Genomic DNA, 14,617 nt, shown 5'->3' on the forward strand with positions numbered 1-14,617 from the left:
TAAGTAAATTTCAAAACCTCTCACTATAATATTAGAAAGGTGTGAGTGCTAAATTAGCTTGATTTTATCCTTCTACATTATGTACATATATGAAAATATTACACTGTACCCCAAATGTGTACAATTAAAACAAGAATTAAAAATATTAAATTCAGGTGTAGTGGCACACATTTGTCATCCCAACATTTTGGGTGCCTGAAGCAAGAGGATCCCAAAAACAGGCCTAGCCTAGGCAACTTAAGAGACTTAGTGAGACCCTAGCACTGTGCAAAGGCAGGTCTCAAATTAAAAAATAGAAAAGGAGCTCAGTGCAAAGCCCTTGAGTTCAATGTGTGGCCACAAAGTCTATACAAACCCCATCCTTTTTTTTTTTTTTTTTTTTGCTAATTTTATACACAACACTTTAATCAGATTTGAGCTCTATTATACTAAAGTAATGGGCCAGGGGTACAGCTCAGCAGCACAAATGCCTGCCTGGCAAGCACAAGGTCCTGAGTTCGATTCCCGATACCAAAAAAAATAAAAATAAAGTACTTTTGTTTTAATACCTCCCTAAAGACCTCACTCTGGACAAATGTCAGTCCTCAATGCCCAAGTGCAGTTAACATCACTAACTGTCACTGCCCAGTTTGTTTGTCTCTGTATGACCCCTTTCCATGATTCTGGCATTGTCCCTAATCCTTTAATACAATAAAATTAAATTGAAATGTGCATAAACACACTAGACTACAGGAGAAAACAGGAGAAAACAATTCAACACTCAGCTGTTAGTTGTTAAATTCTAATTGTAAATAAAGTTAAGCAAAATATAAGTTACTTTTTAATCTACCCTTTCTAATTGCATTTGCAAGTGCCTTTCAATATATCTAAATAGTCACAAACATTAATTTACTTTTGCCAACTTATAATTTCAGCTGGTATAAGGTTCTTAAAAGTGCGAATAAAAAGAGATGAGGGTAGGATGATCCATATCTACACAGAAATTCCTTATTAGCCAAATACTTAATGGAAGTACACTAGGAAATGCAGAGATAGAACCACTGTGTTAGACAGCAATTAATTCTATTCACACCCTATTTTGAAAAAACGCACATAAGCAATATGAATGTCATGTGCCATACTTTTAACAAATATATAAGCTTCCATTCCACATGTCCTGTTAGACCTGACCCAAGTTTTATGAAATTTTTATTACATTACATTCCCACACCCTGAGAGAAGAAAAAAAATGTTTATATGTACATAGTAATTTCTAAAATTTTTTGAGAAAACAAAACAGACCCAGGTGTATCCCAGCACTCAGAAGCCTGATGCAGGAGGATACTTTGAGTCCAGACAACACAGAAACATCCTGTCTCAAAACACAGAAGAGGAAATTTGGACAGAGCAATTCAAGAAGCATTTGTGTAGCACTGTAACAATTTTGAAAGTAATTTCCCAAATTTTAATCCCCATAACCACAAGAATACCTCCTCCTAGAGACAACTGGTAGTACCCATACAAAAGACCTGTCTTCCCATTCTTAGCCCACTGTTATTTTCATGACACCCACCTCTCCTAAGTATTTCTGAGAGATTAATACAAATACATGCCCACCTTCTCCCCAAAAAATATACCTGAGAAATCAAAAATACCCTGATTCTGTTTCAAATTTCACCAATGCTAAGACAACAAGTAGATTTTTGTTTATTTTGTTTTATTTTAGGTTTTTTTTTCGTTTTTGGTTTTTTTTTTTTAAGGCAAGGTCTTGCCAGGGGTATAGCTCAGCAACACAAGTGCCTGCCTGGCAAGCGCAAGGTCCTGAGTTCAAGTTCTAGCACCAAAAAAAAAAAAAAAAAAAAAAAGACAAGGTCTTATTATTGTAGTTCAGGCTGGTCTTGAACTCACTATGGAGCCCTGGCTCACCCCAAACGCATGGTGATCCTCCTGCCTCAGATTCTCAAGTGCTGAGATTATAGGCATGTGCTACCATGCCCAGCAGAAAGCAGACTTTTACATGGACTTTAAGTGGGAGAAATTGCAAACTGTTGCTCAAAGAACACAAAAGTTTCACACATAGAAAAGAAATAACTTCCCAGATCTATTGCAAATGCACAGTAGGATGACTATAGTCAGTAATAATGTATTGCAAACTGGGCACGGTGACACAAGCCTATAAACTCAGCACTCATGGAGGTTGAGCAGGATAGCAAGTTCAAGCCTAGCCTGGGCAACTGGATAACTAAGTGAGACTGTCTCAAAATAAAAAATACAAAGGGCCACAGATGTAACTCCATACAAAGGCCCTGAGTTCAATCTGCAGTACTGCACCAAAAAAATTTTTTAAATCAAAACAGTATTTGTATATTTCAATGTAAGTATACTTCAAAACTCTTACCATAAAATTAAGAAAGGTGATGGACATAAGAATTAGCTTGATTTGCTCCTTCTATATTATATACATTGTGTACATATATCAAAACATTACACTGTACCGCATAAATATGTACAATATGACATCAATTAAAAAGACTAACTTATACCAGATATAATGGTGCAAATCTGTAATTTCTCATACTCTGGAAAGCTGAGCAGGAGGATCTCAAATTGGAACCCAGTCTAAGCAACTTAGTGAGACCCAATCTCCAAAAACAAAGATTTTTGTTCAGTATCATGGCCATGGGTTCATCCCCCAGTAGGGGGAGAAGGGACTGGGCGTGGGGCAGTGGGGACAACGACAATAATAATACAATTTTTACATCCTCAACAAGATTACTATAAAAATGAAGGGAACACCAAAGTAATAGTAACCGTACAAGATAAGCTGCTTTAAATAAAAGGTATCTTTTACAAAACTTGTTTTAAAGTCAGTGAATTTACTCCATATGTACACAACCTTTACTATAACCATGTTAGACTATTGTCAAAAATGGACAATATTACATATTAAAATGCTATTGATAAGCTGGGCGTGGTGGTGGCTCACGCCTGTAATCCCAGCACTCAGGAGGCTGAGGTACTTGGATTGTTGAGAGTTGGAGACCAACCTGGGCTACAAAGTGAGCTCAAGGCCAGTCTGAACTGCATAGTGAGACCCTGTCTCAAAAAAGACCAATTAAAAAAAAAAAATGCTACTGATAGTTCAAACAATGATTTTTAATAGAATCCTAACTCAAGGCCTTCAGAAACAATACAATCTGATTCCTTTAGAAGATAAGATTCTTTAAACCTGACTAATGGATAAACACTATCTGCAGTTTCAAAAGGCTGCTGCTGGGGAACATTTCTGTTACGTTTTCATTTTTCTTCACATTCCTTCAAAGAACAAAGACAAGCAAGAAATGCACTCAGGGCTGGGGATTTAGCTCAGCGGCAAAGCGCCTGCCTGGCAAGCGCAAGGTCGTGAGTTCGGTTCCCGGTACCGGAGAAAAACCAAAAAAATAAAAAATAAAAAATAAAGAAATGCACTCAATCTTTTTAGGAAAAAAAGCTCCATATTGTTTTCTTTTCAGTTAAATATACATTAATTCTGTGTGGTACTGGTGATCATATCTGGATGATTCTACTCATCCAATTAGAAGAGTCAAGGTCCTACACATACCATGCACAATATGAATAGCAACATTAACCTCTAAAGGAATAATTTCTAACAATTCAATATCCTTTTCTGGAAGGGTATTATGATAAATATGAAAGAATAACTTACAATGTTTAGAAACCTGTTCATTCTGGAAAATCTGGATTTTATTCTGCCAATAACAACAATATGCTACTGTCAAGAAGTTTCTCCCAGACATTCTAATAGAATATCAGAAGGCTCAACCCAGAACTAAACTTTTCAGAGATTACAATGTTTACCCTGTGTGTGGTGGCGCACACCTGTAATCCCAGCACTTGGGAGGCTGAGACAAGAGGATCGTTGCAAGTTCGAGACTAGCCTGGGCTACAAAGTGAGCTCAAGGCCAGCTTGAACAGCATAGCAAGACCCTCTCTCAAAAAGAAAAAAAAAAAAAAAAAAAAAGGTTAGAATGTTTAAACAATTTTAATATAGATATAATAGAAGTGGGCTAAGTCTGAGCCAGGCGTAGTGGCGCATGCCTGCAATCCCAGCACTCGGGAGGCTGAGGCAGGAGGATCGTTGTGAGTTTGAGACCAGCCTGGGCTACAACGTGAGCTCAAGGCCAGCCTGAACTCCACAGCGAGACCCTGTCTCAAAAAGATTAAAAACAAACAAACAAAAAAAAGAAAAGAAGTGGGCTAAGTCAATGTATGAACCGTACAAACAAGATGTTTTTCAAGATGGATAAAATCTATGAATCTCAATTACCATATTCTTTCATCTGTAAAAAGATCTGGCCACCTTAGTCCATTAGAACAATCTCTCTTTGAACCTGCTCAATCAGCTATGTTTAAGTTGCTGCCTCAAGCTAACCAGCCAGAGGAACAGTTACCCTCAAAAAGCAAGAAAGTAGAACAGTATGGTACAGCTAGCTCAGTAAAGTGTTGTACACACTAGAGCTAACTGTAAATAAACAAAACTCCTGATTCCACCAACCCATGATCAAGAAAAATACTGCACTTGTACTAAACATGTAGTCTTTTTCTTGTCATTATTCGCTAAAAAATATAGCCGAGCAATTATTTACATATCATTTATATTCAATTTTTTTTTTATTCAATTTAGTATCAGGTAATCTTACAGGTGTATGTAGGTAGTTTATATGCAAATACCATATACCCTTATGTTTTGGGGACTTGACCATCTGGAGACTTAGGTATCCAAGCACAGTCCTGCAACCCACTGCTCCAACAGATACTACGGACGACCTACACTGTATTTATTTACTTGAGGAAAGGCACTCAAAGACTATTGATGCACACGTAGGGTAAAAGAGGATACAGAAATAAACTATGTTAAGATCCACACAAGTGAAAGCTATGTTTCATTGTAGAATATACACATGAAATTTTCAGATAAAAAACCCAGGATAGGGTTCTACCGATGACTACTTCTCTGAGAGGGATGACATTTAGGCCAAAGCAACATGACAGCAGCCAAGTCAAGCACTTCAATAAGGGCAATATTCCACAGCAGCTACAGCCACCACTGCACAGCAAGAATAGCACATGTAAAGACCCTACAGCAGGAATGAGGTTGGGGAGTGAATTTGGGCAATTAAGACACCAAAGCAGGAGAGAAAAATGACTCAGCTCTTAGGAACCTAACTAGTTGAAGGAAGAAAGTGGTTAACTAAAGTGATAAGCAAATTTTCACTCTCACTGGAGATCCATTACAAAATCTGGAAAGGAGAAAGATCACAGAAGGCACTGTAGGAGGGTACAGCTCAAAGGATGTATAAATTTAGATGTGGGACAGCATGAAAAGCAGAGTAAAGCCACAGTGGGTATCTCAAGGGTGAAGAGAGGTCCATAAACCTATACTTCAAAAGAATAAACCTAACCGCATAAAGGAGCTCCTGTATGTTCCAGGACTCAAATGCCTGAAAATGGTAATGGTGGTCCCACCACCCGAAACTTTTCACAGGGATCATCAAATATTCCAAGTAAGGTAGCAATATTTTTGGCAAGAGAGAAACAGAAATATATTGAAGATGATGATGTTATCAATCCTTATCAACTATATACTGATGAATCATAAGACAAAATTCAAAGACCTCCTTTCTACAAGATTCCAAGGCAAGATCTGCCCATATACTGCTGGCCATAATTTCTTTTTTTTTGCTCTTTTTGAGACTGGGTCTCCTATGCAGTTCAGGCTGGCCTTGAGCTCACCTTGTAGCCCAGGCTGGTCTCGAACTCCCAATGATCCTCCTGCCTCAGCCTCTTGAGTGCTGGGATTACAGGCATGCACCACCATGCCCAGCTGGCCATAATTTCAGAAAGGGGCAGTTTCCAACTGAAAGTCAGTTGTGTGTGTCTGTCACTTGACTGAAGTCATAGTTACAGAGGTGAATATATCTGTCAATATTCACTAAGTAAATTAATATCTATACTTAAGTAAATGCTATCTCAAGTATCACAATGGTATTCAAAAAAGATGTCAATTTAGGCATACAATACACAAGATGGGACAGACTAACTTAAAACCAAATATCTCTGCATGAGCAAACTCTAAATGTAGGTGAAATTCTACATTCTAAAAAATACATAAATAATAGATTAAACTATTTCATAAAGAAATTATACCACAATTATTCCTGTAATCTCCTCTTAGACCTCTATCCAAGAAGAGGTACATTTTGTTTTGGAGTTCCAAAAATAAAATAGGCTCTGGGAAAACTATGATAGCCAAACACAGGTAACCAAAATAATAATATGCAAGAACATGCAATAAAGAGCTATAATGAAGCCACAAAGAACAGTCCAATGAAAAGAATCTCAGAAATTGATTTTGGTAATTAGGATAGGGAAAAAAAGGAACCTAAACTGCAAAGTGAGACCCTATCTCAAAAAAAAAAAAGAAAGAAAAGGAAAGTAACCAAGTGCGTATTATATGTGTCAGGGCTGGGCGTGGTGGCGCACGCCTGTAATCTCAGCACTTGGGAGGCTGAGGCAGGGGGATTGTTGCAAGTTCGAGACCAGCCTGGGCTACAAAGTGAGCTCAAGGCCAGCCTGAACTGCATAGCAAGACCCTGTCTCAAAAAGACAAAGAAAAACAAAATATGTATGTCAGGTAGTGAAGATAAAAAATATTAAAGGAGTTATGGGAATTTAGCCAGGAGTGGTGGTGCAAACCTGTAACCCCACCACTCTAGGAGAATGAGGCAGGAGGGCTGCAACCTGGGCTACACAGTGAGTTGAAGGCCAGCCTGAACACAGCAAGAACCTGTCTTAAAAAAAAAAAATTGTAAGAATTCAATGTTCCTAAAAAACACCATGGGCCATACTCCATTTTACAGTGTATGACATTTCATTTAAGTGCACTAAGGTAAACTGAAGTAAGAGCAGATGAAAAATAGCACTTCAGTGACCATCCTCAAGCAACACCTAACAACAAATAAAGGGCTTCTGCTTGTGGAAATTCCCACATATTGGGCTGAATACTTCTGTCTGAATTTAAACCCTGAATTATAAACAGAATACTGAACTCAGGTCTTTAGCAATCTCTTGTCTAGACTGTCAAGTTATCTACTATTAAGGTTACACACACACATCCTTCAAGAAGCAACTAGATTCAGTCTTTCTAAATTATGTCACTTCCCTGCTGGTAAAACTTCAATGATTCCCTAAAGCCACTTCAAATACATTCTACTATGATTCAAGGCCTACAATATGGTTCCAACTCAGTCTTCATCTTCACCTCTTATTTGTATTACTCTTCACATACACCCCTAGCCCTTTAACCAAACTTAGAATTTTTTACAAAGAAAAATGTGCATTTTGCCATATCCTTACTTTCTCCTACTTTTTTGGAGACTCCTCCCAAATTTATTGTCAAAATTATATAGACTAATTTTATCACTCATACCCCCCTAGCCAACTGTGTGGCTTTTCATACTGCTGACTCCTCACGTTTTAAACTCTATTACAGGGGCTGGGGATTTAGCTCAGCGGCACAGTGCCTGCATGGCAAGCACAAGGTCGTGAGTTCGATTCCCGGTACCGGAAAACACCAAAACAAACAAACAAAAAAAATAAACTCTATTAGTCATATATGAAAATAAATATACCAAGAATTAGAATATAATATCTATTCTTTGCCATTGTAAAAGCCCCTTCTTATTTCCCATACTAACTTCTAGCTCCTTGAAGACAGTGGTTTTGGGTCATAACTGAAGTATCAATACTGATTAGAACATTTTCACTGAGTAAGAGTATTTTGTAATCAATTTTTTTTAAAAAGTTATAAACTCTTTTTAAATGAACTAAAACAGAATAGGGGAAGGTTCAATTTAAAGACAATAACTTTCACACGTTGATAAGAAATATTTAATTTTATAATGAAACTATAAGCATTACCCTCCAAAATTAAACAATCATACACACAGGCTTTTTAAAAAGCCTCCTTAGCATAATTAGAAATCTGTGGTACAGAACTGGTAGAATTAGTATCCAGCAGGGAATGGTGGCATATGCCTGTAGTCCCAACTACCACGGAAGGAAAAGCAAGAGGATCACTGAGCCCAGGAATTACCTTTGCTCAGGCTGGCCTGTAATTCCTGGGCTCAGTGATCCTCTTGAGAGGTCATGAGTTCGATTCCCGGTACCGGAAAAAAAAAACAACAACAAAAAAAGCTGAACAGAGCCTGGTTTCACAGATTTCAAAACTCAGATTTTTAGTATCAAACATAATACTATCTGGTTCTTTTAACTTCACTACATTTCTATCTTTTGGTCATATGAAGAATAAGGATACAGTATTTATACTACTGAGAACTTTGATCTGTCTACATTCTACCAAAAATGGCAGTTATCTGTTACTTACAGTTTCACTCAGAAGTCTAGACATACTGGAGACACAGCTCAGTGGTAGAGCACTTGCCTAGCATGTGTGAGGCCATGCGTCTGATCACCAAAACAGAAATTTTAAAAAGTCTAGAAACTGCTAGATATAATGGTATGAACTTGTAATCCCAGGTCTCAGACTGAGAGAGGAAGATCACAACTTTGAAGCTAACCTTGGAAACAATCAAACCCTATCTCAAACAATATTTTAGAGCTGGGCACGGTGGTACACACCTGTAATTCCCAGCCGTTGGGAGGCTGAGGCAGGAGGAGGCTAAAGTAGGAGGATCACTGCGAGTTGAGACCAGCCTGGGCTACAAAGTGAGCTCAAGGGCAGCCTGAACTGTATAGTGAGACCTTGTCTCAAAAAGACCCAAAAAAAAAAAAAAAAAAAGTTTAAAAAAGTACGCTTGGGGGCTGGGGATTTAGCTCAGTGGCACAGCGCCTGCCTGGCAAGCGCAAGGTCGTGAGTTTGATTCCTGGTACTGGAAAAAAAAAAAAAAAATAGAAAAGTAAGCTTGGGTACCACAAATACCCAACCTTATCTGTTAAACTAATAAAATCCTAAAATTTCCAGGTGCAGAAGTAAAATGCACTTATTTCTGATGATTTCAATGTTTACCTTCTTTGATGAATTAACCTATATCACTCAGAGCTGGGAATTTAGCTCAGCGGCAAAGCACCTGCCTGGCAAGCACAAGGTCGTGAGTTCGGTCCCCGGTACCACAGAAAAGCCAACAAACAAACAAACAAACAACAACAAAAAAAAACCTATATCACTCAATATCATGTTTGAATATTAAAATGTACAAAAGTTATCACACATTTAACTTTTTCCCCCCCAGTCCTGGGGATTGAATCCAGGACCTGTGCACTGAGCTACATCCCCAGCCCTTATTTGTTTTTGAGGGTCTCACTAAATTGCTAAACTGTGGAGTCTGGGCAACTTTCAATCTTTCTGCCTCAACCTCCCAGTCTAAGGAATACAGGCATGTGCCGCCACATCCAGCCATATGTAACTTTAAAATATATCATTTTGGCTGAGTGTGGCGGCACATACTTGTAATCCTAGCATTCTGGAAACTAAGGCAGGATAGCAACACTAGCCTGTGCTACATAGTAAGTTCAAGGCCAGGGCCTAGGATATAGCTCAGTGGCAAGCACCTGTCTAGCAAGTGTAAGATCCTGAGTTCAATTCCCAGTAACTCGAGACCAGCCTGGGCTACAAAGTGAGCTCAAGGACAGCCTGAACTGCACAGCAAGACCCTGTCTCAAAAAAAAAAAAAAAAAAAAAATCATTCTGATTTCTATCTTGCCTGGTGTAATGGTTGATACACGCTGCGTCAATTTGAGAATCAAGAAGTTTAGAAGCTTAAGTAAGTGATTCAGCAGGGGACCAGGACCCTCACTTTGTAAACATCCTGAGCCTGTGGAGGGGGAGGCCAGGGAGATGGTGTGGGCAGGTAGCCTGCACACAATATAAGGGAAGAAGAAAAGCTTGCTTTCCCCACTTTTTGCTCTTTCCACTTTTCTGTCTTCTGCCACCTTGAACTGTTGCCCCTCTGCCATGCCACCCTGCCTTGGAGCCAGCTGATTATGGACTGAAACCTCCACAAACTGAGCTAAATAAACCTCCACAAACCGAGCTAAATAAACCTTTCCTCCCTTAATTTTGAGTGTTGGGTATTTTGTCTCAACAAGGAGAGAATAGTAACCAAGACATGCAGTACAACTAAATTATTTTCCCAAAAAGGCAGGAAAATGCTAGGTTGGCAATGATAGATCTCCTTTTAGAGAAGCAAATATGTAACTTTACGATCAGGTATCCCTTTGTAATAAAAAGCTACACACCTGTTTCTCCAAGTGGCATCCACAGGATTCCAAAATCTCAGTTTTAGTTGTGAGGGATTCACAAATTTCAAGTAATAAAAATGACCCATTATCACCCTTCTGCCTAACCATTCCAAATGTTGAGTACAGCGAATAAAAAGGAAAATCATAAACTAGCGCTATAATAAATATTCTTACAAGTATGTTTCTAGTGAGAGTGAGCTTGATCTGTTGCCATGACATTATTCAGCCACCTGGAACATTTCCTGTCAGTCTGTGAAAAGTATCTTGTGTGGTCACCATGGATTCAACTGTCAGGTTCCAGACTAACTGGTAACTAATATTAAGAGATAAATAAAAACTGCTTTTTAAAATCCCACTTTCCCAAGTCTAAATCAAATGAAACAATACAAAAACAAACAAACAAAAAAAGAATCAGAGAAGAAATGGTACAGAAAAGGAAAAGTTTCTAAAAACATCAAACTGGGCTGGGGATTTAGCTCACCGGCAAAGCACCTGCCTGGCAAGCGCAAGGTCGTGAGTTCGGTTCCTGGTACCAGAGAAAAACCAAAAAAATAAATAAATAAAAATAAAAACATCAAAATGATTCAGATGGACTGTAAAGTGGTTCCTTGCATTTGAAAATGTTTGTAAAAAAATAAACTCCCACTTAAACTAGTAGGAAGATCAATCTCCATTCTGTCAGTTAACTGGAGTCTGACATCTTTTTCAAGAGAAGGGTGAGAATAACCTGAAATCTAACATATGAAAACGTATGACTTAGCAAACATTTGAGATTTTTTTATTGGCTATGTAAATCAATCATGGTTACCTTGCAAATAAATCGAGTTATGGAATATGTCCATACTTCTTTGTTCCCACCACAACAGGAAAAAAATCAAATATTCCCAACATCCTAAACTATTACTTCAGGTAACCAAAGGCATCTCACAGTATCATCTACCTAGGCCTTGAGTTCTGAGACTTTATTACAGAGCATAGCTCCAAAGCAAAAAGCCTATCCCCACCCTACCCACCCCCCACACTCAGGCAGCCAAGGAAACACTTGAGAGAAACACATGAGTAGTATTTATCAATAACCCATGCACATATTCCTTCATGTAAGCCTTTCTGCTTCACACCTTTCAGTCCTGAGGTCAAGTGCCCCAGCACATGGCTGCAGCTATGTTACTCCATTTATTTAGAACTACAAACTTTTTTCCTGCCCCTAAAAGTTCCAAGACTACCTGGTAAAGGCATTTTAGTCCTCTAAAGGACTACAGTACTAAATTCTCTTCAATATACAACTCAAAATACTGAAAAATAATGGAAAAAAAAACATTGTTAAGGCACTCTCCGGCCAGGCGTGGTGGCGCACGCCTGTGATCCCAGCAACCGGGAGGGTGAGGCAAGGAGGATCGTTGGGAGTTCGAGAACAGCCTGGGCTACAAAGTGAGCTCAAGGCCAGTCTGAACTGCACAGCAAGACCTTGTCTCAGAAAGAAAAAAAAAAAAAAAAAAAAAGCAAAGAATACATAAATAAAGCACTCTCAAATGTCAAAATTCAATTTCATTTCACACAGACTGCATTTGATCCCTAAAACCAAATTTCACACATTTCAAAAAAGTGAAAACTTGGGGCTGAGGAATTAGGTCAGCGGCACAGAGCCTGTCTGGCAAGCGCGAGGTCGTGAGTTCGATTCCTGGTACAGGAAAAAAAATAAAAAAAGTGAAAACTTCAGTATATGGATTACAGGTAATAATGCTTATTTTATTTAAAGCACTTACAAACACTTCTACAGGACAAGTCGAAACTGTATTTTTCAGCTAGATGAGGTGGTAAATACCTGAAATCTCAACACTCTTCGAGGCTAACGGAGGAAGATCTCAAGTTCCACACCACCCTGAGACACCAGATTCTGTCTCAAAATTTAGAAAGGGCCGCTAGGGGGATATAGCCCTGGACTCAATCCTCAGTACCAAAAAAAACCCAAAAAAACAACAAAAAAAAAACCACAAAAAACTTTCACCCAATTTTTTTAACTTTAACCTCTCAATTGTAGAGTCGAGCATGGATTTTTACAATCGTCTAGTTATATATATCAGTTTTCAGAACGAGAAACAGAGATATACCACCCATTATTACTGAAGATTAGAGTTTCCATCATCTCAAAATGCTACATGCTAACATTTTACTAAATTCTTCACTTTTAAACACTGTTGAAATTAGAAGTAATTAGAAACAAAGAGACATCCCAACAACTTATGCTTACATTTATTTGACCAATTTCTAGGTGATAATGTGTTCCAAGGTATGAAAACTTTTCATCAAATGCGCATGCATGTACGTACATTTAGGAACTTCTACACAGCAGATTGTTCCAAATAATATCCGAATATTACCAACACTTTACTCAGTAACAAAAGACTAAACCCTAAACTAGGCACCATGGTTGCATGATTAATCCGAAAGACAAAATTAAATTTAGCATTTTTAAAAGTCATTCAAAATGTATTCAAATCCACACTCCCAATATATTCTCCAAATACTCCAAATACATTAAAATCCATATAGGTCCCAAAGCGGTCTGAGATTAAATTCTCTGTACGACAGGGAAATTCTCCTGAGGTCCAACAAGTTCACTCTCAAGTGTCCAGGTAAGAATCGCTGTTCACTGAGTGACTGACTACCACTGTACCTGAGGGGAAAATTTAGGGGCACAGTGGGTCGAACCCATTTAACAGCGACACAATTTCATCTCCTTCCCCACTAATGCCATGCCTGAAGTCACAGTAAAGGACTTTTTAAAAAATATTAACACGTGGGAGTCACAGGAAGGGAACCCAGATAAGGAGGTCCCTCACGTGGGCACCGGAGGGGTGAGAGGGTCGGAGAAGTTAATGGGTAACAGGGCGCTCCGGACACCCCAGCTCAAGCCTAAACTTCAGCGGGGCAGGCAGTGCCCTGGCACGCCCCGCCGACAGGCCCCTTCTCCACCTTCCCGGCCCCAGCCCTGAACACGAGCCCCGCGGGGAACCGAAACGCAGCGAAGCGAGGCATCGGGCCTCGCCTCCCCGCGGCCTTCCTTCCCAGCCGGGGCGGGAGGAGACCCAGCGAGCCGCGCCCGACTCCCGGGAGGTGGAGGGCCTAGGCCGCGCCTCCCGGCCCGGCGGCCCTAGGCCTCAACCGGCCCGAGGCGGGGCCGCGAAGGTCGGGGCGGCGGGCCGGGCGCCGGTCACCCACCTGGGTTGCCAGTCATTCCAGCTCCGCGGGTACTTGGTGCCGCCGCCGCCGCCGCTGCTCAGCCGAGACCCCGGGGCTCTGCGGCTCATTACCTTCCCCGACACGACATGGCCAAGCGCCGCCGCCCGAAGAAGCGCGAGTCGCCGCCCAAACCGGCCGCCGCCGACACTCCGCTCGGGTCTGGGGCTGAGGAGGAAGCCGAGGAGGAGGAGGCGGAGGGCGGGGGAGGCGGAGGGCCGTTCCGGGTTCCGCCAGAGCCCGCAGCGCAGGACAAGGAGGCGGGAGAGACTGGGCGAGGGGCAGGCAGGAGAGGCGACGTATCTCCCAGGGCCGTACAAGGCCCGCGACGCCGGGGCCCAGGAGGACGCGGACGGAGAGCAGTCGGTAGGGGTACCTCCTCACGCTCTCTCGGCCACGGCTTCCCCGCCTCCCGGCTCCGCCCGCCGCGCCGCCGCTGCCGCACGGCATGCTGGGAGCGAGGGGCGGTGCCGGGGCCTGCCGGGCCAGGGAGAGGGGCGTGGCCTGAGATGGGGCGGGTCCGGAGCTGGTGGGCGGGGCGTCATAAGGCGTGGCCGCCCTCCGAACCTCGGCTAGTCTCCACGCCTTGCCTACAGCGCTGAGGTCTGGGCCCCGCCTCGGGGGATCATGGGAGAAGGAATTCCACTTCGCCTGTAAGTACACACTCTCTCAAACGCTCCCTTGAAAACATCTGACCCTAGAGGGCGGAGCAGTCAGGTGTCCCCGGCGTCCAATCAAGCACTTGCGATTAGGGGCGCGGGTGCCCTTGCACCCGCACCCACCTGCGAGCCCTTCAGATTCATGTGCGCCAACCTGCTCACGGTCCTGAGGAAAAAGTGAAAATACGTAGTAAAATCCTAAGAGTGTGCCTAGCCACCTTCCCAGCGCGCCCTTAAGATGTGCTCATTGAGTCCTGAACCCTTCGCACGCTGTAAAAAGCCACGACCACCAAATTGTTTCACGCGACTTAAAATGTATTTTAAGGTTTAGGGTGTAGCACAGTGGTTAGAGCATTTGCCTACCATGTGCAGGGCTCTGGGTTTCATCCAGAAAACAAACAAACAAAAAATGTGCTTTGAAA

The 14,617-nt window shown here is 41.3% G+C and overlaps 1 protein-coding gene across 4 annotated transcripts in view; it reads right to left on the reverse strand.

The window, feature by feature from the left end:
- The window catches only part of Smg1 (SMG1 phosphatidylinositol 3-kinase-related kinase), a 98,638-nt gene extending 85,012 nt beyond the window's left edge, over positions 1-13,626 (reverse strand). For 3 of the 4 annotated variants that reach the window (XM_013517825.1, XM_005391089.2, XM_005391088.2), the window contains exon 1: positions 13,519-13,626. In XM_013517825.1, the coding sequence (XP_013373279.1) occupies positions 13,519-13,607 (89 nt within the window). In that variant the 5' untranslated portion in view covers positions 13,608-13,626. The remainder of the gene's footprint in view (positions 1-13,518) is intronic. The other variant, XM_005391090.2, reaches the window with a different exon arrangement.
- Between the last annotated feature and the right edge of the window lie 991 nt (positions 13,627-14,617).

Source organism: Chinchilla lanigera, unplaced genomic scaffold (assembly GCF_000276665.1).
Source record: "Chinchilla lanigera isolate Chin_1 unplaced genomic scaffold, ChiLan1.0 scaffold00041, whole genome shotgun sequence".
In the NCBI taxonomy this organism is placed as follows: domain Eukaryota; kingdom Metazoa; phylum Chordata; class Mammalia; order Rodentia; family Chinchillidae; genus Chinchilla; species Chinchilla lanigera.